Source organism: Dipteris shenzhenensis, chromosome 27 (assembly GCF_047967505.1).
Source record: "Dipteris shenzhenensis isolate YYH24624 ecotype China chromosome 27, Dip_SZ_1.0, whole genome shotgun sequence".
In the NCBI taxonomy this organism is placed as follows: Eukaryota; Viridiplantae; Streptophyta; class Polypodiopsida; order Gleicheniales; family Dipteridaceae; genus Dipteris; species Dipteris shenzhenensis.
Window position 1 is genome coordinate 13,008,168 of NC_141622.1, and position 27,090 is coordinate 13,035,257.

The 27,090-nt window shown below is 42.2% G+C and overlaps 1 protein-coding gene across 1 annotated transcript in view; it reads left to right on the plus strand.

Annotated features, from left to right (window-relative positions):
- The window catches only part of COX15 (cytochrome c oxidase 15), an 84,214-nt gene extending 71,991 nt beyond the window's left edge, over nt 1-12,223 (plus strand). The window contains exon 8 of the mRNA XM_087398484.1: nt 11,420-12,223. Within this exon, the coding sequence (XP_087254610.1) occupies nt 11,420-11,593 (174 nt within the window). The 3' untranslated portion in view covers nt 11,594-12,223. The remainder of the gene's footprint in view (nt 1-11,419) is intronic.
- Nucleotides 12,224-27,090: the final 14,867 nt, after the last annotated feature.

Consider the following 27,090-nt stretch of genomic DNA (forward strand, 5'->3'; position numbering starts at 1 on the left):
CCAAATATCAAAGATCGTGAGGATTATGAACACAGAGCGATGGGTGGCATCATCCACCATAACTCTAATCCTCTTTCCATTAAGTACCTCATGCATCCTTACTAGATTATGGGGGTGAAAGGTTGATTGCCACATGACAAGATAAATAATAAGATGTGCCTCACGTTCATGGAAGACTTCTGCGTACTTCTATTTAGTTATTTGACGGATTGGCAACAATTGCAGACTATGAACTTGTTTCATAGGCAGCTTACCCTTGGATTGATGAGGACAATTTGGACGTATAGGATCTCTACTAGAAAATTTAAAGCATAGCGAGTCCTCCCTAGCCTCTCTAATCGGTCTGAAGGTAATAGCAGCGTCTCACCCGTATTGTCCTTTTGTAGTTTTTGAAAACCTGTGGATGAAGAAGTTTTCTTTCTTTTAAAAGGGTCCTTTATAGATTCACCAGGATGGAAAGGCAAAGATTTTAAGGAAGCATTAAAAATCATTATAAGTTTGCGCAAACCTAATATGCTCTTCGAACGCTTTAGGGGCATTTCTACATAATCTAACATTAAAATCATCTTTAAGGTCGTATATGAATATCCTAATCTTATGAAATGCAATGAGAATGGCCTCACAATACTTGGCGATGTACTAATGCAATGGGGATACTCCCATGGGCCATGCTCAAGGAATCCCACATCTCTTTTCATTCTTCTTGCTTATTTATTGGAAGGAACTCTTTGAGAAAAGCTTTCTCAAAGTATGAAGAACTTTTTCATTTTCACACTCACACACCACACATGCACCCCTATGGTCCACTATGACGGGCACATATGCTCGGGACCTACACTGCCAGGCAGCAAGGAGTCAGCTGTCAGGTTTCGAACAAAGAGCAGTTGCTGAGGTGGGCAAACTAGGCACTAAAAACATGATAACTATCATGCAAGTTCATCCATCATTTATACGCTTTGCTACCCAAAGAAAAATTAGTGCACGTTACTTGCAGCTCACGTGAGGTAGATTTAAATCTATGGAAATCTTTCCATGTTAGATGAAAATTTTCTTTATTGCTATCGCTCTCTCCCTCATTAAACAATGGTGGTTTAATAGACTCTTTATAAGCTCCACCATGATTAGCCATGACAAAGGTGCCCTCAGCATGAGGCAAGATAGATATAGTATTAGGTGCTTGCATTGTTAGGGACATTTTTTGAATGTCAAACCTAGCTTTAGTTTCAAAAACTCTATTAATTGATGAAGTTAATGTCTAATTGACTCAACTACATTCACAATTTTCTTTTATAATTATTAGTTTCAAGCTGAATTTGTTGAAATCATTGTAAGGGATACCATATGTGTCATTAATAATTTCTTGGTTCCTTTCTATCGGGTCAAGAGTATCAGCTTGAAAAGTTGCCATGGATGCATTTTGTTTTGTATCCAACTATTGGCCAGCTTCATTAAAAGCTTTCTTGTAGTGCATGATAGGTTTGCATGGTCAAAACACGCAAATAAAAATCAGGACTAGAGAAAGTGTAAAATTCAAAATATTTCACTTTTGCTTTTATCTAAATCTATATGCTAGATATTGTTAACTTAAGTAGCAAATGAAGGGCAGTCCCAATTTGTGCCTAATGCTTGGGGCTTTTTGAAGTAAATGACAAAGATTAGCTGGAGGTAAAGTTTGCATTTGTGACAATTCGTCGGTAAATGTATCATTGATGGGCTGCTATAGATACAATAAATGTTAGCACTTGAGGCGTCGACAAACTTGACATGATAACTTTTGGGTCACGTTGCACGCGATGTGTTAACCACCATGATCACATAGATGGTGCTTCTCAGACTCATATTGAAAGGCTTTAATAATACCACTATAAAGCTCAAAAATCACTGGAGATAATGGATCTGGTTTGCTTCATTGACAGAAGTCAACATTCTTGTCACTCTTTTTCCCATTCCATGTCGTGTCGATTTGATTACGAAAATGATTCTCAAGGGCAGGAGGATCCTTTAGTGTGCTTTGTAAAATGCCATGTCGTTGTGTTAGGAAGACCTATGATTGCTAAATGTACACTTGCCATGGGTTGTCTCTTATAATCTTGTGAACTTTCTAATGAGTCATGTGTAATGTAAGGGCAACTAGAGAGTATTGTTGTGGGGGAGGTGGTTTGTTGATATGCCATGAGAGTTAAACCGTTCAATCACTTATATATGGTAATCCTTGTTTCCTTGGGCTGCTATTTGCATGGACGAGGAAAGTGCTCTCCAAGGTAGCCTATGTGTATATGCCTTTGATCTTGAATTCCATTAGGATAGGTGATAATCTGAAAGGAAGTGTCCATTTGTAGGGGTCTCACTTTGCAAACTTGTGAGCATGATAGTTTGTGGAATGCATGGGTTACATCAGATGAGGCGTGTAGCCTCTCAAATTCTTTCCATTCCTCTTATAGGTCCAGCGCCAAGATAGTGCATGCATACAGTAGTTCGCCTTCAGATTAGTGAATCAAATAAGGGGGTCTCCTTTGCACTGGCTTAAACAAACATGCACATAGCACATGCACGCACACTGAGAGAAAGAAAGAAAGAAGATGTGTAAACGTCCGCAGGAGGCCTTGTGGGCCTATGGGATACAAGCCTCAATGGGCTGGAGCAAAGGGCGTGCTAGGACCCTTGGTGAGTGCTATGCTGATCTAAAGAGCTCAATAGCCCGAGCAAAAATCAAGTATAGATCAAATACTAAAACTGAAGTAGGCGAAGAGCTGGGACTTAGAAACTGAAGACTGGCATCGTGGTGGCTCGTTTGTGAGCGGTGAAAATGTATGAAATGTGACACATACTCATACAAGCCACAAAGGGCACACTAAGACCCTTTGCTGAAAATTATACTAGACTAAAATCAGAGATACAAAACATGTAAACTCCAAGTCTAGAACTAGTGACCAACTCCAAGTCTAGAACTAGTGACCAATAGCTAGACTTAGTCTCATATAAGGACTCAAAAGACATATCTAGGTGCCATGGTGGCTCTCCTGTGAGCTGCAAAGATGTCTCGTATTTGTGTCTGTCTGGTTGTCTCATGTTGTGGAGGGCATGGTCTCCGCGCTGTATCCTGTGGGCCATATCAATAGTAACACCTCTGGTCGGGCGATCTCCTCCCAAAAAATGTGTAAGAGGCTGAACCTTCATCGTGCGCGCTCTCGTCCGTCGCCGCATCATGGGTGGCTCTAGTGTCTCTGGTTGTATCTCCCCTTGTCGTGTCGTGTCGTGTCGTGTCAGTGGTCCATACTGCTCTCATGTCGTTGATCTCCTCATCCTCTCTCCCGACATGTCCAAGGGCAGACTAGAATGAGTAGAAGTCTGTGACGTGGCGCTGAGCTCGATCCATCACAGCCCCCTACTGAGTTTCCCTCTCTCCCTCTGTGATTAGACAAAGGAGGGTCTCTCTTTGACGTCTCATTTCCATCAGGTAGAGACTGATTCAGACCTGGTCTTAGAAGTGAATCAATCTGGAGAGAGCCCAAATCCAATCCCCTTTTGGAAAAGGCAGTGGTAGCATCCTTGGACCCAATGTGCATAAATTCAGGTTTGCTGCTCCCTAGGTGTGCCTGCGGCTCTCCCTATCTCAATCCTCAGTTGATGGGATGAGACTTGCATTTGCCCAATGGCAATCCTAAGGGCATGTGATACTCCCTATCCTCCAAATATTGGGTCTGATGATCACTCCATCCTTCGATACTCTCAAGAAGTGGTTGCGATAAAATTTGGTCTTGGTGGGGAGATTCTGGTCCCCTCCCGATATCCGTGATGTATAGAGCTGAAGCCGGTCTGATTGTATGAAATGTTTGATCTCATCCCGTGGGACAAGAGGATCAAGGGTGTCTAAGCTATATTGGAAGGGGAGGAGACGATCCATCTGAATCCCATCTCTGTCTAACCATTTTGAGATGTGTGCATACCAGGCCATGCTGGCACCACTCTTAGCGAGTCGCATAGATGACTCTAGCGCCACTCTCGATAGCCTCTCTCTAGGTAAGACTAGACTCTGTGAAGATAGGTAACTTCCTGGAGATGGCATTGATATATATAGCGCCACTCTCGATAGCCTTTCTCTAGGTAAGACCAGACTCTGTGAAGATAGGTAACTGCCTGGAGATGGCATTGATATATATATATATATATATAGCGAGAGAGAGAGAGAGAGAGAGAGAGAGAGAGAGAGAGAGAGAGATTTACATCTTCAAGAGGCCTTGCGGGCCTATGAGACAAAGTACAATCAAAGGGTAAACTCATACAAGCCACTATGTGCTGAGGCAAAGAGCTCGCTAGGGCCCTTGCTGAGTGCTATACTAATACTAATAAGCTCAAAACAACGCGGAATCAGTGCTTAAAATACATAACCAGATGCCATGGTGGCTTGCCAGTGTGATGCTAGGATATCTCTTTATCTATGCCTGTCGAGTCGTCGCTTGCTATGGTGGGGGCATGCCTCCGCGATCTATGTATCTGGTGAGCCATATCAATAGCGGCACCTCAGCTCGGACGGCCCCCTCTAAGGAGAGATGAGATATGCTAGACCTCCAGCATGCGTGCTCTGGTCATAGTTTGCATCGTGCGTGGTCTCTGTGTGTCTGTCTCGGCTGCTCCACGTCATCTCTTCCTGCTTATCCACTTTGCTCTCATGTCATCAATCTCCTCCTCTACTCCGCTGTGTCTTGGGGTGACTCAAATGCATAGAGTCTGTGACATGCCGCTGTGCTCAATCTGTCTTTGCCTCCCGTGGTGGCAGTGTTACTTTCTGCTCTCTGGCTTGTCTCAATAGGGTCTCTTAGTGTCACCGCATTTCAATCATATGGAGACCAACATAGACTGGTCATGAAAGTGGGTTAGTCTTGAGAGTGGCCAAGCCCCACCTGAAAGAGACAATGGTATCGTTCTTGGATCTCATAGTAGAGTGGGCAAGTGCATAGGAAATCCTCCTCCAGTGTGCATAGATGATCAAGTCATGTACTGCTTCCATCTCTAGTAAGTGTTGCCATACCCTGTGACATGTGGTGTATCTAGAATGTCTCACTATCTTGAGCTCAATAGGGAGGGGATCTGATCTAAAATCAATTAAACCCCATACGCGCATAGGGAGGGGGCTGAGGCCCTTGCTGAGTGCAATTGTAAGCTAAGAGGCTCAAAAGCTCAAACTTAAGGCTCAAAGTTAGTACTGAAGAATATGAAAGTAGGTGCCATGGCAGCTCTCTGATTGAGATGCGAAGATATCTCGTACTTGTTTGTGTCAAGTCGTCTCTCGTTGTGGCAGGGGGCATGGTCTCTGTGATCTTTGTATTAATGAACCATATCAAGAGTGACACTTGGCTCTGACGGTCCCCATTGAGGAGAGCTGAGATAGGATGGATCTCCATCGTGCGTGCTCCGGTCAGCCTCTGCATCGTATGCGGTCTGTGTGTCTCTGGCTCCACGGCTCTACATCATCTCTTCCTACTAATCGATCTGTCCTCATGTCGGCTAGCTCCTCCTCCTCCGTTCCACAATGTCTTGGGACTGACTCAAATGTTTAGAAGTCTGTGACATGTCGTTGTGCTCAACCTATCTAGTTTCCTGTGGTGCTATCACTTCGCGGCTGCTTGATCTACCTTAATGGGGTCTCTATGTGCCACCACATAAAGAGAAAAAGGGCTAATCTACCATGGCTAAGTGCACCTGCAACTTGCAACTGATCTATATAGCTTTAAAGAAAAGCCCTGTCTCGAAATGTGTGCATTGGAGCTCTGGCCGAGTTAGAACAACAATGCTTCTAGGCACACTTCCAAAACTCCTCGACCAAGGAAAGGCTGGGGAGTGATCTCCCAGCAACTATCTGGAGGATATTTGAGAGACTATAGGTGATGAGCCTTCGGTTCCCATCAGATAGTACAGGCAAAATTTACCATGACACCATTGCAGATCGATGCTATTTTCTAGACATATGTTCATAGGTTTTGGACTTTGCCTAGCTGGAGATTATCGAGGTTGGCAATAGAGTTATCCAAGAGACTAGTAGATAGAGGGGTTAGCAGGCATAGTATGCACAGGTGTCCAGATGGTTCACTAGTCAAGGTATTGACTCTTGATTGACCGTATCATACGGTTGGATCTACTCCATATCTATATATATTATGAACTTTTGGTAGTGGGAGGGGGGGAGGACCAAGAGTTGCCCACCAAGATCCACTTCTACCACGACCACTTCTTGAGAGTATCAAAGAACGGCGGATGATCATCATATGCCAATACCTAGAGGATAGAGGAGTTTCAAATGCACTGAGGAATGTCATTGCATAGATGTGGGTGTCATCCCATTAACTAAGGATCGAGGCACGGAGAGCTGCAGGCACACCCAGAGAGCAGTGGATCTATAGGCTAATGCACGTTGGAGGAGGTGGAGACAAAGGAGTGTTTGATCTGTATGTCTATTATGAGATCCAAAGGTAGTGAAGCCATCTGTGCATTGCTGGGGGCTTGGACAAGTGCGAGGGTAGAGCTCACCCCTTTTCCACGGACAACAGGTATGGTAGTTTGGTTTCCTTTTTGGTTTACATTTGCTATCTTTGAAGGTTGTTGCTTTGTATTTTGTTGTTTGGAGTTCTTCTGGGCCATACAGGCTGTAATCACACACCCAATCACAGAGGGTAGTTTGATTGCAGTTTTATGCTGTGAAGCTATTTGAGCACTTTTGGGGTCTTACATTGATGCCTTGTTACACTCAGTTGGCACAGTCATTGAGGAATGCCGAAAGGGGCGCCAAAGCATTTGGGGCCAGTGGGTGTCTCTTATCTGATTTCATTGAGCAGGGGCATTCTAGCCTCCTTCTGGTATTTCTGCAATTTTATGTTCTGAGTGGTTTCATTGTAATTGTGGCTGGAAGTTAGCCAAGGTACCTTGCTATCTCTCCCCGTGGAATCCCATGAAAGCCAAAAGCAGCCCCCTAGTCTTGGACATCCTGAACCTCCTCTATGCCGTGAAGAAGACAATAGACTTGGTCCAGTGAATGTGGGTCCCAAAGGCCTCACAGTAGATAGCCAAGGCCCCCTTGACTGCCTCAAGGCTCGCGGCTGAGCCCTCCACATATAGAGCTGTGTCATTTGCAAACTCTGAATCTAGCAACTCCTCTTGTTGGATCGACAACCTATCCCTATGAGACCGATCACCTGAGAGCGTATAAAATAGGCCAACGCCTATAATACAAAAGGGGGCGAGGGGGAAGCCCTATCGAACTGAGCGAGAAAGAGGAAGGCCTCACCCGTGTGCCTTCTGATGATCACCTGAATGGACCTCCCTATGTATAGAGGTGAGACCCCTCTGATCCACCTCTCTGAGAAACCCAGTCTCCGCAGGGTGCCCTCCAAAAAGGACCACTCCACTCTATCATATGTCTTCTCAAAATCCAAGAGAAGGATGGTGAGAGGCTGCAACTCCTCCCTGGCCCAATCCATTGCCTCCCAGAAAGTAAAGATGTTGTCTAGGATACTGCGTTCGTGAACAAAGAGCACTTTTTCTCTAGTAGTCGGGCATGAGCTTGGAAATCCGCATTAGGAGGCATGAATTGCTTGTCTAATGATTTCTTTGGCATGAGGGAGAGATCTTGATGTGTTTTGAGGCTTGAGGATCATTTTGCACTTCATTAAGGGAAATTTGAAGGGGCAATGAGATGTCAGGTCTTGATTAGAGTCTAATGTATCCTTGGGGTAAAAACCAAGGGAGGTAAAAAGCCAATACTTGGGGAAATTCCTTGGGGTGATTTTAAACAAATTGGTACCCCGATCTTAGTTTATCCCTAGAGGTGGGTTGTTAGGAAGAAGTTTTGTTGGGGCTTTGTGGCTGCCTATGGTGTAAAGACTCCAAGAAAGGTCGCCTGGATGGGGAGGTTTGGTTCACATGGCTAATCTGTTCCAATTGGCTGATCGTAGGGCAAACTCTGGAGAGGCTCATGGAACAATCAGCGCGCAACCTCAGCGTGGTTTCATTGAACCAGTGTCTAGATGCTATATGAATGAGTTTGACCTCCAATCTTATTCTCTTTGTCCAGTACCAGTCCGATGAGAGTCGGTTGATGGCATAGTGTGTGTCTGTCAGCAAGCTAGCCTTGCTATAGGGTCCATAGTCATCTTGAGTCCTGAGGCTTGGTCTTTGTAAGGCTGACAAGCGTGAGCCTCTTCTGTCCCCAGTCTCAGTTTGGAGTTTGTCCCTTCAGGATTTTAATACAAGTTGGTCTGTTGCGCCTCGATTTCTTTTATGAGCAAACTGTTGTATTGAATGAGCTGTGAGTTACTGGAATCCTGTGCAAGTGAGTATTCAACGTGGAATCAAGAGAGAGTCTGTGAGAACACAAACCAATTCTAACATATGGTATCAGAGCAGTTCGATTATGAGAGATTGTGAGCTTTGGTAGTTTTTCGTCACAGCTCAGTCAATGAGGTTTTTTGAGAAACTACAACTTGCAAGGGATTGGAGAATCTGAGCAGCCAGTTGAAGTTCAGGAAAGTAAGAGTGGACGAAGCCTATGAGATCTGAAGAATCTTGGCAGAGAAGAAGTCCGCAAGTGTGTTGATGATATGAAGATTTCTTTGTTTCGATGGTTGTGGGAAGCTTGTTTTTCTGTAAGCGTTGGGCGGTCACCCACTATTAAAAGTTGAGAATATTTTATGGAGGCTCATGGTTTTTCTGGACAATGGAACGACTACGGCAGTGGATTGTTTTGATCTAGCAACGAACTTACATATATAGATGAGTGGACCAGTGAGAGATCTTGTAGAAGTGCTTTTGGATGATATATTTTGTGGTTGTCACTTGGCTCATCGACTGTGGCTGAAAACCGTTAAGGATTATACTCCAAGGCTTATGTTATTTGGCCCACATGTAATCACAGTAGATGATCGTGCGTGGAAGATGTTTCAGATTTCATCAGAGTTATTGTTGGGTCTAGCCCTTTGTGGGTGGCTCATTTATTCTTTCGTCGTGCCTTGTGTGGGTGACCATGTTTAGTCTGACGTTTCTGCTGTTCTTGGCTCAGCCCTGTGTGGGCAGGTATCTTCTACAATCGACATTTTTTGCTTTGCAGCCAGCAGTAGTTTTGGAGCATCGACAGTATATGAGAATTTGGCTGCAGCTGGTTTGGATTATTATTGGGCATTCTGAGAACTTTTATGGTGCATATTGAATGGTATTTCACTTGTCTTAGGTCGTGTTTTTGAGCTCTTATGGTGCTACTCTTGCACTGGTCTTGAGAGTCGATCTTTCTTATGCATAGCAGTTCTGGCGGGTCATTTGATGATCTCCCCCATTCAGCTTCTGGGGGGGTGTTAGAAAGAAGCTTGTGGGGGCTTTGTGGCTGCCTATGGTGTAAAGACTCCAAGAAAGGTCGCCTGGACGTGGAGGTTTGGTTCACGTGGCCAATCTGTTCCAATTGGCTGATCATAGGACAAACTTTGGAGAGGCTGATGGAACAGTCAGCGAGTAACCTCAGCGTGGTTCCATTGAACTAGTGTCTAGATGCTTTATGAATGAGTCACGTCCTCCAATCTCATTCTCTTTGTCCAGTACCAGTCCAATGAGAGTCGGTTGATGGCGTAGCGTGTGTCGCTCAGCAAGCTAACCTTGCTATAGGGTTCATAGTCCTGAGTCCTGAGTCTTGGCCTTTGTAAGGCAAAAATGTCTCTCAGTTGGAGTTTCTCCCTTCAGGATTTCAATACATACAAGTTGGTCTGTTGCATGTCAATCTCTTTTATGAGCAATTTTTTGTATTGAATGAGCTGTGAGTACTGGAATCCTGCAGTTTTGTTATTCCATGTGCAAGTGAGTATTCAACTTGGAATTAAGAGAGAGCCCGTGAGAACACATTGAAATAGAAACCAATTCTAACATGGGTTAGGGCATCTTAGGGTTATGGCTTTCTACAAAAATGCATCCATCTTATTTTAGGCTTGCTTTGTTATTTTGAGCTTACCCCTTTCCATGTGAGGGATTCCTGTGTGGGATTCTTCTGGGTTGTAATACATTTCAGCCTTGTGCATCGGGTTTGTCTCTCCTCTCTCTTTATAGATCCTACACCTACGTACACCTGAAATTTTGGAGCGGATTGACTACAAAACAAGTTCTTACGTCATGGGGAAAAAAAACAAGTTCTTACACAGAGCTAGGAGGATAGAGGTCGATTATTCATATATGCGGCAATGTAAGTTGTGGCACTAATGTTTTGACTTGGGGCGAAACGGGTTTCATATGACAAGATGGGCAGTGAGATGAAGCCAAAGACCAAAAGTGGTGCAGCTCATCATAGAGGCCTTATCGAAAGAGATGAAAGCATTAGAGGCTGGTGGCTACTAGAATCTTTATCCCATTTTAATCTCCCATCGGGTGATGGAAATATGTGAAAGGCCTACAGTTACTTCTGCCAATAACATCTCTAGTTTCCGCTTGCTCTTTCATGTTGCATATTCCTTCATGTGGCCCTATATCTGCTGGTAAAGGGACCTACTGCTGTTCCAGCCTGCCTGTGGCCCAAGTCATCTTAGTTATTGCTGCATTCTATGAAACTTAACCTTGGGTTTCCATGAAAGTTTAGGTTTTAGAGACCCCACATTTCCCGCTCCAACCATTGGAGATCTACTGATTTCCACAACACCGATTTGTACATGAATGCTTGAGTTATATTGAATACTTTGTTAATTATAATAAACTACTTTGGATCTATATTCTTGAGAAGCATTAACAACAGTGAATATTGCTAAAAGACAACCTGATTTCAGAAAAGAGTACATCTCAGATAGCCAATGAAAGAACCAGAAATAGTTGGCAAAGTACAAGATAGCTTTCAATTTAAAAACCTTTCAGAAATTGAACAAAGAAGATAAGGGTACCAGCAGTTCTATGCATGCAGTCCTGGGAAAGCTCAAGATCAGTTTTATCCTTGAAAGTTTTCCATATGTGAATGTAACTGCATCCTAAATCCTTATTGCTTCTTTCTAATAAGGAGTGCTTTGTGTTATATTGAAAGAGATCTCAGCTAGAGCTAGTTATTGCAACATTACATAAGAAGCAATAGAAAGCCAACCTGTCTGCCCGTAGATACATAATATCAATAGCTTCCATGGCTACCTGATGGCACAAAAGCTTCCTCCTTTTTGATAGGTTAAGCAGAGTGCCCATTCCAAAAAGTAAAAATGTTGAACCAGTTTCTGCAGATGGTATTGAGCAAGGTTGTATAACATAACCTAAAGACTGTCCATACTAACGGCATGTTTATATGATTAAACCTTTAACGGCACTGTGTATTTGTAGTTTGAAATGCATATTAAGGATGTCAACAATCTACCAGGTTATATTTTGTTGCATGGTATATTTTCCAAGCGATTTGAATGTATGGCTCGGGTGTTCCTCACAGGTTACACTGGGAGTTTCAACACTACTCTCTTATGTGCCTGTATCCTTGGGAGTATGTCATCAGGCAGGTGCTCTTACTTTATTCACATTGATCCTAATGTTGTTGCATAGTCTGAGGCACCCCTCACCAGCAGCATTAAAGGCTTTGGCTAGCAGGCACTCGATGGTGCGATAACAGGATTACAGTAGCATGTTATGCGCTACTGGTAAAGACTCTCGAGCGGCATCTTTTCATGCAACTTTGGAAAACTTGCATGGGGTATCAATATGTCAAGAGTAACAAGAAATACATATCAAACCAGCATCATGGAGCTGCAAACATCACACACTTCTGCTACTCCAGGAACTCTCAGTTTGCAACTCAGCAAGAAATACATATCAAACCAGCATCATGGAGCTACAACATCACAGTAATTTTACTGCTCCAGGAACTCAGTTTGCAATCTCTTTTTTTTTTTTTCGAGCTTAACATGCCTTGTCAAGAAGCATGTCATACAACGTTCTGAAAACTTGCAGAAGACATACATGAGTGAAAAATGTATATTTTTATAAGAGCTGACATTTTTTGCTAAATGCTTTTTGGATATTGTCTGGAAAACAAGCCTCAGTGACCCACACGTTACCCTTTTTTAAAGACATACTTTTCCATCACATGACACGACATTTATGTCTTCTTCTTCACCTTTCATTTTGATTCCTGGAATGCCTTTACTACCTAAGAGTAACGGGCAGTGTTGTGGTGGAGCCTGTTTGCTTTGTACCTGAGCTAGGGTGCCCTTTTTTAAAGACATACTTTTTCATCACATTACACGACATTTATGTCTTCTTCTTCACCTTTCATTTCGATTCCTGGAATGCCTTTACTACCTACGAGTAACGGTGATGAGGAAAAAAAGGAAAGACAACCAGGAATTATGTACTTCACCACGTCAGATAGCTGAGACTTCATAGGGATCAGCTGCGATGTGGGCTCGTAGATGATGAGCTTATGAACGAGGTTCCAGAGCAGATATCCAGAGCACACAAATAACGAGTCAATCTCCCACACAATCTGGCTAGAACACACACACAGGAACACATAGACTCTTTGAAAGAGGGGAAAGAAGGATTTGACTTGTTGTAGCTCTGTGTCAACCAAGAGTTGTTCATACACACAGTCGTTCTTTGTACGACAGATCAACCACACATGATGTATCTACAACACCTCCTTCCAGCAGCTTGTATGAGTAAAACAGCTCGTATCGAGGTGCATGATGTGAGCAGGCCTCCCTCGTCCCACGAGACTTCAACTGCAAAGCAGTCTTGATGTGGAGGATGCATGACTTCTTAGGCTTATATGACGAGTATTCAAGTAAGCATTGAACTTTTAATTATGAGCATGTCCTGTTTGTGGTCTCATTACATCGGGTTACGATGCATGTCCTGTTTGTGGTCCTTCGCTAGTTGCCTCATGGGCAGACACATTGAATAAGGTCATCTATGAGAATCACCATGGATTTTTTCCACCTGATCATCCTAGATATGTCGCCCCTTGGAATGAATTCCCCCCACAGTCACTCACTGCAGGAGATTTGATGAAAATTTGGGATGGTTCCATGACTTCACCACTTGGCATGAGTCGAAAAGGGTTTGTAACTATTATGTTCTATATTGAATGGAAATAAAGATTGCACACTAACATCAGCTTTTGTTTAGATACTCCATCTGTGGTCAAGTGAAATGTTTTTGGGGTCATGTAAAGTCAAGTCATGAAGGGTTTTTTTATATTTTCCTGAGTCAATGGTGCACTTGCATGTTACAGGAATTTGATATCTTCTGGTGTCCATGTCGAGGCTTTTCATGTGTGTGTATGAGGGTGCATGCAAGCCTTAATGTGCATGCTAATGTGTGTGGAATTATGTGACCAAAGGTCCAAAATGTGCATTTAATGTGCCTTGGGGGATATTTGCATTTTTTAAATGGAAGAGTGATAAATTCTACGTGATGACGTGGTTGGAAAATCTGAAAGAGAATGTATGCATGCAAGGTGGCTACGTGATCAAGGGGGATGCTCTGGCTGACAAGTGGGCTGATACGTGGAATGGCGACTACTGGAGAGTTCTGGAAAACGTGGATGAGCGGAAGAGATCAAGTTGGGAGGGAAGAAAGCGGAGAAGGAGAGAGAAGAGGATATGCTGGTCGATGAACGGATGGCTCACGGGCTTCAAATTGTTGTACAAGAGCAGTGCGTCAGGATGTAGAGGGCTATGACGATCTGAGAGAGCGATATGACGATCTGAGAGAGCGATTGGGCTATGTACGGGCTGTCAACGAGGTGTGATGATCTGAAAAAAAATAGCACGAGGCTGATGGGCTGTTAGCTGAGCAGAGAGCTGTAGTATGGAAGAGAAGAGACAGGTTGACGATTAGCTGAGCGGAGAGCTAATGGGCTGATCGACATGAAGTACGAGTCGCTTATTGTTTTGGGCTATGGGTTTGTTACCTTTAATCACGCACAAGTGTGCGGAGCTTAGCTGGAACAGAAGACAAGTTGGGAGTTGTCGTTGCTGGAAGCACTCATGATGTGGCTGCTTACAATTCTGAGTATGACGTACACTTTGTGTGCAGATGCAATAGTGACTGAACGGAAGTCATGATAGGGACTTTGATCGTTGAGGTTTCATGAATCTATAGGTGGAAGGGATAATTGGATGGATTAGTATTCTTGGGGGGTTCTTTGTGCATGAGGATTCCGTACGAAAAACCACGTTGCATTTCATCATGTTGTGAAAGAAAAATCCACATGCTAAAAGCCCACACTTACCCTAGATGTGTTCAATTATGTGCCTACCCACAGCTATATACAGTGCTCAAAAACTTGATACAGGTTTTGTCCTATCATTTTGCCCATCCCCAAGTGTGCAGGCATTCATGTCTTGCAGATAGGGGTATATAAGATTTGCATTTCTTCAGAGATATCCTCATCCATGAGGTCTTTCGGCTTGTCTGGTTTCATCATAGTAGGTCCATAGTTGCCCATGCTCATGATCCTATGAAAGTATTTCTTTAGTCTGAAGCCATTGACTCTATTCTTATGCTGCTGACCATCCAAATCCTCAAGTTGATATGAGTCATTTTTGAATTTCTTCGTCACATGAAAAGGTCCATCCCATTTAGTCACAAATTTCTTCTTGAAGGTAGAATCCAGACTACTGTTGTATCTCAAAACTAGATCACCCTTGATTTTCCTATTCCTAAATTTCTTGTTTAGTATCTTCTGATTCTTCTCTTGAATTAAAGCATAATGTTCTACCGCCTTTTGTCTGTCTAGTTGTGCTTTCTGTAAATCCAATAACCGGTTTTGGAAAGTAGAATTTGAATCCTCGTTTATCTTCATTAACATCTGTAATGCAGGAATTTCTACTTCCAAGGGTAATAGAGCTTCTTTCCCGTAAACAAGATGAAATGGTGAAAACTGAGTCCCTTCTTTTACTGCAACTCTGTAAGCCCATAAAGCCCAGTGCAAAGCAAGGTCCCACTCCTTCTCATGTGTTCTCATGATCTTTCCCATGGTATTAGTACACAGACCATTAAATTTTTCATTCATCCCATTACATTGGGGATAATAGGGACTTGCATATCTGTGTTTAATCTTCAGCTTTACACATAATAAATCCATCAGTTCACTCCTGAAACCTGGACCTCTATCAAGTCTAGTGGCACACCAAATCTACAACAAATATCCTCATACACAAATTTACTTATAGATTTTGCATTGACAGCCCGTACTGCTCATGCTTCAGTCCATCTCGTCAAATAATCCACAGCTCTCAGCACATAACAATTTCCCTTGGCTGTCATGGGTAGAGGATCGATGGCATCTATTCCCCATTTCTAAAAAATATTATAAGCAAGCATGATATTTTTCAGTTCTGGATGTAAGATCCTCTTACTGATGTGCTGACACTGTAGGTACCAATGTCTTCTCTCTCTGGAGGGATGGCCACGCATACCCTTCTGTAAGTATTTTTCTCAGCATGATTTTGAAAGCAAAATGTCCTTCACATACTCCCTCATGATTAGCTTGTAGAATATGAAAAACTTCCTCACGCCAGGGAATTCTTCTGAGCACCAGATCAGTCCCTTTCATGTAAAGAACATCATCTATCAGACAATAATAAGTACATCTTTTAATAAATCTGTATTTTCTTTGTTTCGAAACTTCTTCAGGCACTTTATCAGTTAATAGGAAGCTTTCCTTACAAGCCAATGTCTCCCTTCCTTTGTATAAGGGCTCCTGCACTCCTGTTGCATCAACATAAGCTACTATAATTTCCTGCTCAACATCATGTGCATTTACATTCTTACCTCTTTCAATATGTTGGAGTGTCCAGGCATCCAATTGATTTAATAGTTTCTTCACCATGCTTATCCATCTCTTGAAATGAACATGCTTAACCTTCCAGACACCTAAAATTTGCTTCACAACCAATAGAGCATCTCTCTTAATCATGAGTCTCTTTATACCCAGATCAATGCATACTTTCAAACCTTCGAAGAGGGCTACATATTCAGCTTCATTATTACTACTAGCTTCGAGTTGAATTTCCATTTTTCGAATCTCCTCCTTCCTTATAGGTGAGGAGATCAGCCAAGGAAGCTCTGGTAGAGTTCTCAACCAAGAAGGTAAAAGAGTACTCTTGTAACTCTACTATCCATTTAATCATGCTCTTGGAGATGTTTGTACTGTTCAACATATGAGGCAGTAGTGAACATGAGGTGAGAACCACAAAAGGCCTGGATAATAGATAAGACTGAAATCTCCTACAGGCATATAAGAGGCTAGCTAGGATCAATTCAGTCACTAAATACTTCCTCTCTACTTCACTCTTCACCCTGTTGGCATAATAGATTGGCCTCGTATATCTAGAACCCTCTCCCTGCTACAAAAGAATAGCACCAATAGCATCTGGTCCTATAGACGGATTTACATAAAAAGTCCTGGAATAATCAGGTGGCTTTACACTTGAAATATGAGTCAAGGATTCCTTAACTGCCTCAAACACCTCTTCACTCTCTGTCGTCCATTTCAGAGACTCAGATTTTACCACCTGCTGAAGAGGATACAAAATTTGAGATAATATATGAATAAATCTCGACAGATACTTCATCTTTTGGAGAAAGGTATGCAATTGCTTGGTATTCTTAGGAGAGGACAACATAACTAAAGCTTTTACTTTACCTGGATCTGGCTCAATCCCATTATTAGATACAATATGCCCCAATATTTTAATGGTGGTTTGAGCTAACTGAGTCTTCTTAGGATTTAATTGACCACCATTATTATCAATCTCATAAAATACTTGATCCAACTTGCCACGGTGCTCCCTTCTTTCACTGTAGACACAGATGTCATCAATAAACACTATATAAAATTTATCCAAGAAAGGTGATAGAATCAGATCTGAATTCTCCTGATAGTGCGAGGGGCTGTTGGTAACTCCAAAAGGCATTGTCTTGTAACAAAAACAGCCCCAGGGGGTAATGAAAGTAGTCTTGATTTGATCATCCTGGGCTATGGCTATCTGGAAGTACCTTGAATATCTGTCACACAAGCTGTACATTTCATGACCTGCTACTTTATCAAGAATATCATCTAGAAAAGGCAGAGGATAGTGGTTTCTCTTTGTCATTGCATTCAGAGGTTTGTAATCGACACAGACTCTCCATTTGTCCACACCTTTTGGCACTATGACCACTGGAATTATCCAATCGGAGTGAACTACAGGATAAATTATTCCTGCCTTGAGAAGCTTATCTACCTCTTCCTTCAGCACATCTGTCTTTGTTCTGGGCTTAATCTCCTTATTTTCTAAAAAACAGGTTTGGCACCTTCCTTCAGCTCAATCCTCAGAGGCTTCGCTTTAAATCCCCTGATCTCCTCATAAGAGGTGATAAACAAATTGGGGTATTTCTGCAACATCTTCAAATATTCTTCTTTCTCCTCAACATTGCGATCAGGATTCAATGATTGCCCAATCAACACTTGGGTTGATTTTTGAGAAAATTTGGGTTGCATTAACCTCAGACGTATCCACCTCTTCCTCACCGAACCCTGCTGCCCCTACAAAATCTACCTGTGAATCCTCATCTACCAAATCCACCAATGCTATTGTTCCTTCATCACTTTCTGAAGTCATCGAGCTCTCATCCTCACTGCTGGTTTCACTTCTCTCTTCCTCTTCACTTGCTGAATCTGAAACTTCAGCCTGCTTACCATATCAAAATTCAATTTCTTCCCATTCGTATGTACAGAAAAGATTTCTCTCTGCCAATTCTGAATTGCACCTACCTTCCTCAACCACAGCCTTCCAAGAATCAAAGGATAGGCTCCCAACCACTCGACAATCCACTCGACATGAAACACTGAATGCCTCAAACTCCAGGCAGGTACTATCCCTAAAGTCTTCACCTTAGAGTGGTTTGCCATTCTGATGCGATAACTAGAGGAGCGGGATATCTTCAGTCCTAATCTCTCTACACAAGCCTGGGTAATCACACAAATCTGTGCACCCCCATCTATATAGGCCTCTCCAAAACCCTTTCCTTTATGCCAGGCTTCTACAGCAGGTAAAAGATTTGGCAACTCTGAAACAGACATCAGCTTAATTGTACTTTTATGAGAGTTCCTCTTTGCTGGATTTACAGCCCGCTTCCATTCCTTTTTAAGCTTTGGGCATAGACCAATCGTTTGGGCAAATGTAATGTCCGGTTTCCTTGCTGAAAGATCTTCCAGCAAATCATAATCTCCCTGCTCCTTCCCCATGGGATAATCTGTAGTTCTGTACTTCCTTCTGGGATTCTTGCTCTTCTTCTTTTGGTAGGTCATCATTTCCTCAGATTGCTTCCCCTTCTTTGCACTCGGACCAACCTCCTCTTCTTTATCTCTCTTTCCTAATGGTATGACATCTTTAACTTCCTCCAACTCCAACAAGCCAAATGTAATTGCCTTACCTTTCCCTTTCTCTTCTGCGGTGGCGTTACAGATTCCAAAGATACTAGGCCGACCTGCATCTTTTACTTCTACACTATGATCATTCACCCTATTATTTAACCTTATTGGCAATGGATAAACATCACCTCCAGCACGAGGAGGCTTATCACAGTGTGTGCTGTAATGTCCCCACTCTCCACAATTAAAGCACTGGACACAAGGTGCAAATGACCCTTGACCTCATCCTGCCTACTGCCACAGGCCTGAATTATTTGAAGAAGGCATGCTGCCTCTGCCATAACCACCCGATGATCTACCTCTTCCGCTACCGTTCATCAAATTCAAATTAAAACTCTTCATAAGCTTCGACATTTCATGAATTTCTTCTTTTATATTCTCCTCCTTCCTGACTTCAGGCTTCTGTATTTCAGGCTTCACATGAGAGATAATTTCAGGCACATGCTAAACCATTGGCATCTCTTGCGTCATTTGTGACAATCTTATCTGCTTCCTCTCCTTCTCTTTTGCTCCCTTGAGAGCATCCTCTTAAGTGACCAGCTCTTTACATTCAATCTTTATCCTAATCTCCGGATTTAGACGAGCAACAAACCTATCCTTTTTTATGACTCTGGGAGGAACTTCAGGTAATAAGGCCACGTGCCATTTATTTCACAACACAGTGAATTTACCGACATACTCATCCACTAACTGAGTCGGCTGTCGCTGCAATAAACATAGCTCTCTCCAAATGCTATCAGGATCTTTAACACACATAAACCTGGCCAAGAAAGTTGTCCTCACCTTTGGATAAGTCGGGTCTGTGAGCACCCTGATCATCATGCATCCTTGTAGAGAAAGTCTGCAGCCAAGTTCTCGCTTCTCCCAACAGACAAAAGGATAGAATTTGAAGAAGAACTTCTAGAGCATTCTTGTCTTTAATAAGAGATGTGAACTCCAAGCACTCTAAAAACCTCTCTGGGACTTCATTGGGCAACCCGTGAAATCGAGGAAATTCATGAGCCATCTCTCCTCTTCACTAACTTATCTCAAACACACTCCCAACCAGAAATACCACCCAACCTCTTCAAGGAAGAAAACAAAAATAATCACTCTACTAAAGAAAACTTACCCTCCATCTGACTGGCATTCTTCTTCCTAAGAGTAATCACTTTCAAATCCTTTTGAGCCTTAGCACGGAGACGTATCACCCAAAGTTCAACATCAAGGCATCTATCTCTCCTATGTCCACACTCCCCACATAACTCACAATGCATCACTCTCATGTGAGGCTTTGTCTTCATAGTTTCAATCCCTAACCACACAGAAATTCAAGCAACATTTCCCAGCCAATCTTTTGGGCCGTTTTGTCTTGAGTACCCAATCTCAATTCGAAACTCCTCTTGTCCCCAGCAGGATCGCCAAAAAGATGATAAGGAAAAAAAGGAAAGACAACTAGGAATTATGTACTTCACCATGTCAGATAGTTGAGACTTCATAGGGATCAGCTACAATGTGGGCTCGTAGATGATGAGCTTATGAACTAGGTTCTAGAGCAGATATCCAGAGCACACAAATTACAAGTCAATCTCCCACACAATCTGGCTAGAACACACACATAGGAACACACAGACTCTTTGAAAGAGGGGAAAGAAGGCTTTGACTCGTTGTAGCTCTGTGTCAACCAAGCGTTGTTCATACACAGTTGTTCTTTGTACGGCAGATCAACCACACATGATGTATTTACAACACCTCCTTCCAGCAACTTGTATAAGTAAAACAGCTACATGGAAAGATGATTTTCCTAGACCATAAAAGATGATGCCATTATTTAGCCTACTAAACCATACTATGATAAAGCACACATAAGTTGCAAAAGATACTTCTTAGTATTCTTAGGAGTGAAGACGGAATCATCAGCATAAGCTTGCACAATCATTGGATTTCTTTCATGTCTCCAAACTATGCAAGCTACTTGTAGCCATAAGATGATCCATGTATCGAAGGAATGTGGTATCATTTTTTGTCATCTCATATAGAAGTGCTATAATTTTAGAAAAATCCTTCACAAATATCATGTGAAAGCTTATGAACCCAACAAATAATCTAAGTTGTGCTAGATTTTCAGCTTCTAGCATTTGCTTGTGACAAAATATGAAGAGGAGAGAGGAGAAGAATGGAGATGAGGAGGGAGGGCACAGCTACAGAGCACACCACAAATGACTAATTGTACACTAGATTTAGTTGAAAATGTACAAACCCATGGCTAGGGTTAGGGTATCTAACCCTTTCCTTTATAGCACTCTATTAGGTTAGGGCTATGTGCATCTCTAACACATGATGTTGAGATGGTTTCTCAACACCTTCCCTCAAGATCAACATAATAAAGTAGGCCTTCTTTCTAGATGATGATCTTGGGGAATCGAAAAAGAACTGAACATTACATTCCTTCGTAGCACTTTAATGGGAATGTCCTTCCTCTTCGTTAAACCAACAGCTTGTCGGTGCTTCTTGAAAAGCTCTTTGCCAAGTGGTTTGGTAAAGATGTTTGCAACATTCTCTTTGCTATCAGAATGTTATAGTATGATGTCACCAAGTAATAATCTTTCTCTAATGAAGTACTCTCGGACATCAATGTGCTTTGTCCTGGAGTGATATACTAGATTCTTGGCCAATGCTTGAGCCGATTGATTATCACAGTATATTGTTGTTGGCTTTGATTCATTAAAGTAGTCTATTTCTGAGAATAGTTTGAGCCATATAGCCACATGCACCTGTAGTGTGTGCTCTATATTTTGCTTCAGTTCAAGACAAGAACAATGGGTTGCTTGTTTGACAACTATGATATAGCATCTTTACCAAGGAAAAATGCATATCCCTATGTGGATCTCCTGGCCTCATGATCTCGGCATAGTCATTGTCACAGTATCCATGCAACCTTGGATGAATTCCTCTGCATTCTATTCCAAACTGTCTTGTATAAAAGTGCAATAGTAATGTCTTCCCCTTGAACTTTGTAGCACACAATATGATTTGCATTGGATTTCATGTATCCCAAATTAGAAAAATACTTGTCGATTTTGTTGTACCAACTTCTGGGCGCTTGCTTTAAGCTGTAGAGACTTTTCTTGAGATGGAAAACCTGATTCTCTTTCCTTGGTTTAACATAACCTACTGGTTGTTACATGTAGAATTCCTCCTCTAGGTAACTAGTGAGAAAATAATTCTTGACAACTAGCTGGTAAACATTCCATCTGCTAAGTGTCACTAGTGATATCAAGAACTGTATGGAATCAATCTTTGCTACTGGAGCATAAGTCTCATCATAGTCTTGACCGTATGTCTTTGCAAATCCTTTTGCAACTACTCTAGCTTTGTATCTTTCAATGCTTCCATCTGGATTGTACTTCACTTTGTAAACCTATTTGTTTGCAATGGCCTTCTTTCATGGTGGAAGGTCACATAATTCCCAAGTGTTGTTTTTGTACAAAGCTTCCATTGCTTCATTCATAGTAGTTTGCCATTCTGGCTTGTCAACTACGTCTTCGAAGTACACTAGCTCTTCTATAGCCATGATGGTAGTCATAAGAGCATAATTGGTGGTTTCAACCTGAATTGCTTTTCATTTATGAGCATATGCCAATCTTACATGTGGTTTTCTTTCCCTAGTAGACTATGTGAGTTACTGTTGCTCTTCTTGGGGTGTTGCTGGCAATTCTTACTCTTCTTCATCATCAACCTTCTCTATAGATGATTGTATAATCGGTGCGTCTATCTCGTGTGTATTTGATGTCTTTCATTATGATTCTTCATAAAAAATTACATCTCTGGAGATAATGACCTTTTGGTTGATGGGATCATACAACTTGTATTCTTTGTTTTCTTCACTGTAGCTAGTCATGATGCATTTAGGTGACTTCGCATCCAATTTCCTACGATGATCATCATGTGTGTAGGCATATGCCATGCAACCAAAGATGCGGAGATGCCCAATGCATGGCTTGTGTCCAGTGAATGCTTCATAAGGTGTCATACCCTGAATCGATTTGGTTGGAAGCCAATTAAGCAAGTAGTTCGTAGTATGGCAATTGCTTCTGCCCAATACTGATTCCAAAGATGCTTTTCACATTGAGCATTTCTCTAGCACTATCTACTAAAGTACCGTTCTTCCTTTCAGCGCTTGCATTTTGGCATGTGTGTGTAAAATCAAATAATATGCAATCTCTGATCAATTGGTCAATGGCTCTTAACACTCTGAAGTCTGCTCATTGACCTATGGAACATCGGGTTTCAGTAAATGTAATTATGTGAAATTGCATGTGAGCAAAGGGACTGACTCTGAGTAGGAACTATTTAGGAATTTTTGGGCATGGCTTCAATTGGCTTTTTTGGATTATCTCCTATAAGGATGATCTAACCTACACTAATCTAGATCTAGAACAATCATCGACTGATGTAAAAGCAACAAATAATTCCTTTTCTTTGTTTGTTTTAGGTGCTAGGTCAGATGTGTTGATGTGCTTGCAAAAATTGGACTTGTTGCTGAGTCTTAAAGGTGTGTTATTTTGTGCCAAAATATATGTGTGATGTGACGAACGCATAGAACTCAAAAAATTGAGCATTTTTTCTTTCTGGAGCACCTTCAAATTCTTCCTGAATCAAGAGATATGGCTTGGTCTAGGTGGAGGGGCAAAAAGGGTGGAAGTGATGATGTGGCAGGGTGAGTCACATGCAAAATGTGTGCTTGGAAATGGGTGTGCTTATGAAGCATTGTGCTTAGGTGGCACCTGTGATCACATGAGAGAAGCCAAGGGTGCCTGTGGAGAGGTTACTGTGTTTCACAAAGGACTGCCACATAGTAGTGCGAAGGTGGACAGTCCGTGTGGCACGTTGACTAGACAATGTTGATTGGGCCTCTGACTTGGTTGATGATGTGGTAGAGATGATGCGTTTGATGACATGGCATTAGGGCTGATGTGGTAGGAGATGATGTGTCGCTATGACCTAGTTGTTGATTTGGCAATCGACTGTCACATGGCAGCAGATAAGAGATGACATGGCTATTAGGATAAGATGATGATGTGGCAATAGGGCAACCTTGCTGATGTGGAGGATAGATATGCCCAAATGACGTGATAGATCAGGTGCCACATGGCAAGATTTGAACCAACCCTAGTTGGTATGTGTGCCACGTGTAGGGACTCAGGTAGAGAAGTTTCGTAGGAATCTCTTGAGATTTTGTTAGAGATTCTCAAGAGATTTCATTTTGTGCTTTTATTGACATCTGGTGGTGCTGCATTTGCTGGAGGCAGAGCCATATGGTATGCCCGTTTTGGCTCACTGTGGGAGCTTGGGGACTAATGGAGGCAAGAGCAAGGTGTTGGAGATGAAGAGTTGGCACAGAGAAGAGTCGCCTATAAGCTTGGAGAGGTGGTCACTGTGCATTGGAGAAGGCATGCCTGATTGGAGAGGCTCCTTGGGGGAGCGTGACATGATGCTAGAGCCTTTGTTGGAGGGATTGACTCGTTGGAGCTTGGGAGTAGGTCAATGAGTGAGTCTGTGCCGTTCGAAGCCCATTGCTACAACTTGAGGTCGAGTCGGCCTATGCTGGCTTAAAGGAGCCTAGTTTGTTGTCATCGAAAGGAGCTCATGTGGAACTGTCCTTGCTGCTAGCATTGTGAGTAATGATGGAATTGCTTTGGCGTTGAATGTTGTAGGAGACCATCGACAGCTAGTGCAGAGGATAAAGCCGCCCTTGAGTATGGGAAAGCAGGATTGTAGGAGCTTTAGAGGTAGAGGCGGCTCGTTGTTGGTAAGTAATCTTGCATTGTGTGTCCCTCGCCGTTCTAGTCGTCATCTCCCAAAGGATTCTAGTACAAGGAGTTGCTTTCTTGATGGGTGATCATTGGAGGGGTCCATTGCATGTTGAGCATTGTGTAGGCAGTTGTAGAGCCTTAGGTGCTACAATCAGCCATTTGGCTATTTGGCCCACTGGGAGCTCATAGTAGTAGTGTTGTAGATGGACATCTGATAAGTCATTGTTGCTGAGAGCTTGATCGTTATAGGGTTGTGAGTTCGCCTCTAAAAAGGAGTCTTTCTTGTAAGCACCTTTGAGAGTTGAAACCTCTCTTTCTCAAAACAAAACAACTCTAAGTATGGATTTTCTCACAAAGGACTCTCCAATATCTCTCCCTAAGAACACTCAATGATGATGAGCAGAATTGAAGAAGCACTCATTCTCATGGAACAATGGATAGAAATATCTCACAATAATGTGACAATCACTCAAGAGGCATGAACATGAATCATGATGAATCTTTCTCTCTCTTTCACACAATCTCTCAATGGAATGAAAACATGAACTTGAGATCCTCAAGAACTCTTGATCGCTTGATCTATCACTCTCTCTCACATGGATTGCAATGCCTCAGCAGAAGGCAAGGGAGCTGTGATACCACAACGAAATATGAAGAGGGGAGAGGAGAAGAGTGGAGATGAGGAGAGTGTTAGATATGCTCAATGCCCCACCCTCCTAGTAACCATCAGTGGTCCAAGGTGCTCAAGTTGTAAGGCCCCCATATGAGGAGAAGCCATGTGTGAGCCCAGGACACTGGATGTTGCATGTTAGATGAGGTCTATCAATGAGACCGTTGATGAAAGAAAGGTGATTGTGTGGGATCCCCTTGCTCTCGTTGGGGTCTAGGAAATATTCTCTGAATATTCCATAGACGACTAGTCGATTCCACCGACTAGATTGATTGGTTGGCTCCACTGAGTAGGTTGATTGGTCGATTCCATCGACTATGTTGATCCGCCCTCATAGCTATAAAGAGGCGACCTCCCCAGTTCATTGAATCAGATCATGTCAGATCAGATCAAATGTCCCAGCTAGTAGCTCTTCACCTAGTATATCTGTCTAGATCGCCATCTAAGCTCCACTGTGGGAGCACACAAGTGGACGGAGCCATCATCTCCACCCGGAGCCATCATCTGTACTACATCAGTATTGAAGGAAAATTTTGTTCGTCTCTAGTTTACTATGTACTCTCTATTCTTTGTTCAGTTTCTATTCTGTTGTGTCGTGTAATTTAACAGAGAGAGGGCATAGCTAGAGAGCACACCACAAATGACTAACTGTACAATAGATTTAGTTGAAAATGTAGAATATATACAAACCCTTTTAGGGTTAAGGTTAGGGTATCTAACCCTTTTGGTTATAGCACTCTATTGGGTTAGTGCTATGCACATATCTAACACATGATGTTGAGATGGTTTCTCAATAGCTCGATTGCTTGGATCTTGCTTGATCGATCTAAATGTCTTCCTTGGAGATCACATGACCAAGAAACATACAAATGTTCATGTAGAATGTGCACTTGGCTGGATTTAGGGAGATCTCTGCCTACCTGCACCTAGCAAAAACGTTTTCATGATAGGCAAGATGTAGGGAAGTTGCTACTGAGTAAACAAAAAAATCATACAAGTAAATGGCAAAATACTTGATTGTACTCTTGGAAAGTTTCAACCATGAACCTCTAAAATGTGGATGGTGCATTTATCCATGCCAAACGGCATGACTTTTTGTAATGAATGGTCTTTCTTTTGAATCCTTAGGTCTCAAAGAAATTTGATTGTATCAATTATAGCCTTCCATAGACAAGTACATGTAGTGTCTTACAACTTAATCAAGTATACCATTAGTAAAAGGTATTAAAAAAGGATCTAGAACTATGTGAGCATTAATCTAACTGTAATCCACACAAACTTGGACCTTTTTATTTTACTTGGCATTATTATTTTTTGAGCCAAAAAAGGTAGCTGTATATTATTTACATGTCAAAATTTTTATATCCTCTGAATCTTAAGAGATTCTCCATAAAAGTCCATGGATAAAGTATGCTCTTAAATAAAAAAAATATGTTAGCAACTGGATTTCAATGCTCTTCATCTTTGATCTGTTGGGAGTTAAGGGTCTTTCTCTTGTCATTGCCAGCTTCACAGTTACCTACTCTTTTTTATAGAGTAAAACCACGAGAGGATGATTTGGTGGAACCTTTAGTGGTAGCAACATTTCCCTTTATAGTGTCAATAGCCTGCTGACTAACATCAGCAAGAGAGAAGGGTTCTCTGAACTTAGGTCCTCTAGCAGCAATAGTGGGGGATCTTGCTTGGGGTCTTCTTCGGGAGGGGAATTTGAAAAAATGAGTAGCAGAAGGGGGAGTCATTATAGTTGGTGATGAGGCATTCGAGTAAACATCTGTGTCCAATGGTATCTCCTTGGAAGTAATGTGATGGTTAGGTTCAATTGGAACTTTAACCACCATAGTGTGGGACTCTTCCTGGTAGTTAAGAGCATGTAGGTCACTATCCATATTCAACTAGGAATGTGCTTCATTGTATAACTCAATGGCCTTCTGGAGTTGCTTTTGTTCCTATCCCACCATTCCCCAAACACATTGTCAACAAACAATACAGTATGTTTCTGGCAATCTAGATAAATGGGATCTAGTTTGAAGCCACATGTCCTTTCTGACTTTGGTAGCCTCTCCTAGAAGAATAGCTTTCCAACTTAAAGGTCCTCCTGTAAGCATGTGGACCATTTTCTAAACTTTTTGGGCATGAGGGCATGCAACAAGTAGGTGGAAGATGCTTCTCTCACACATGGGAATCTTTTGCAGTGACCATCACCTTTCCCAATTTTT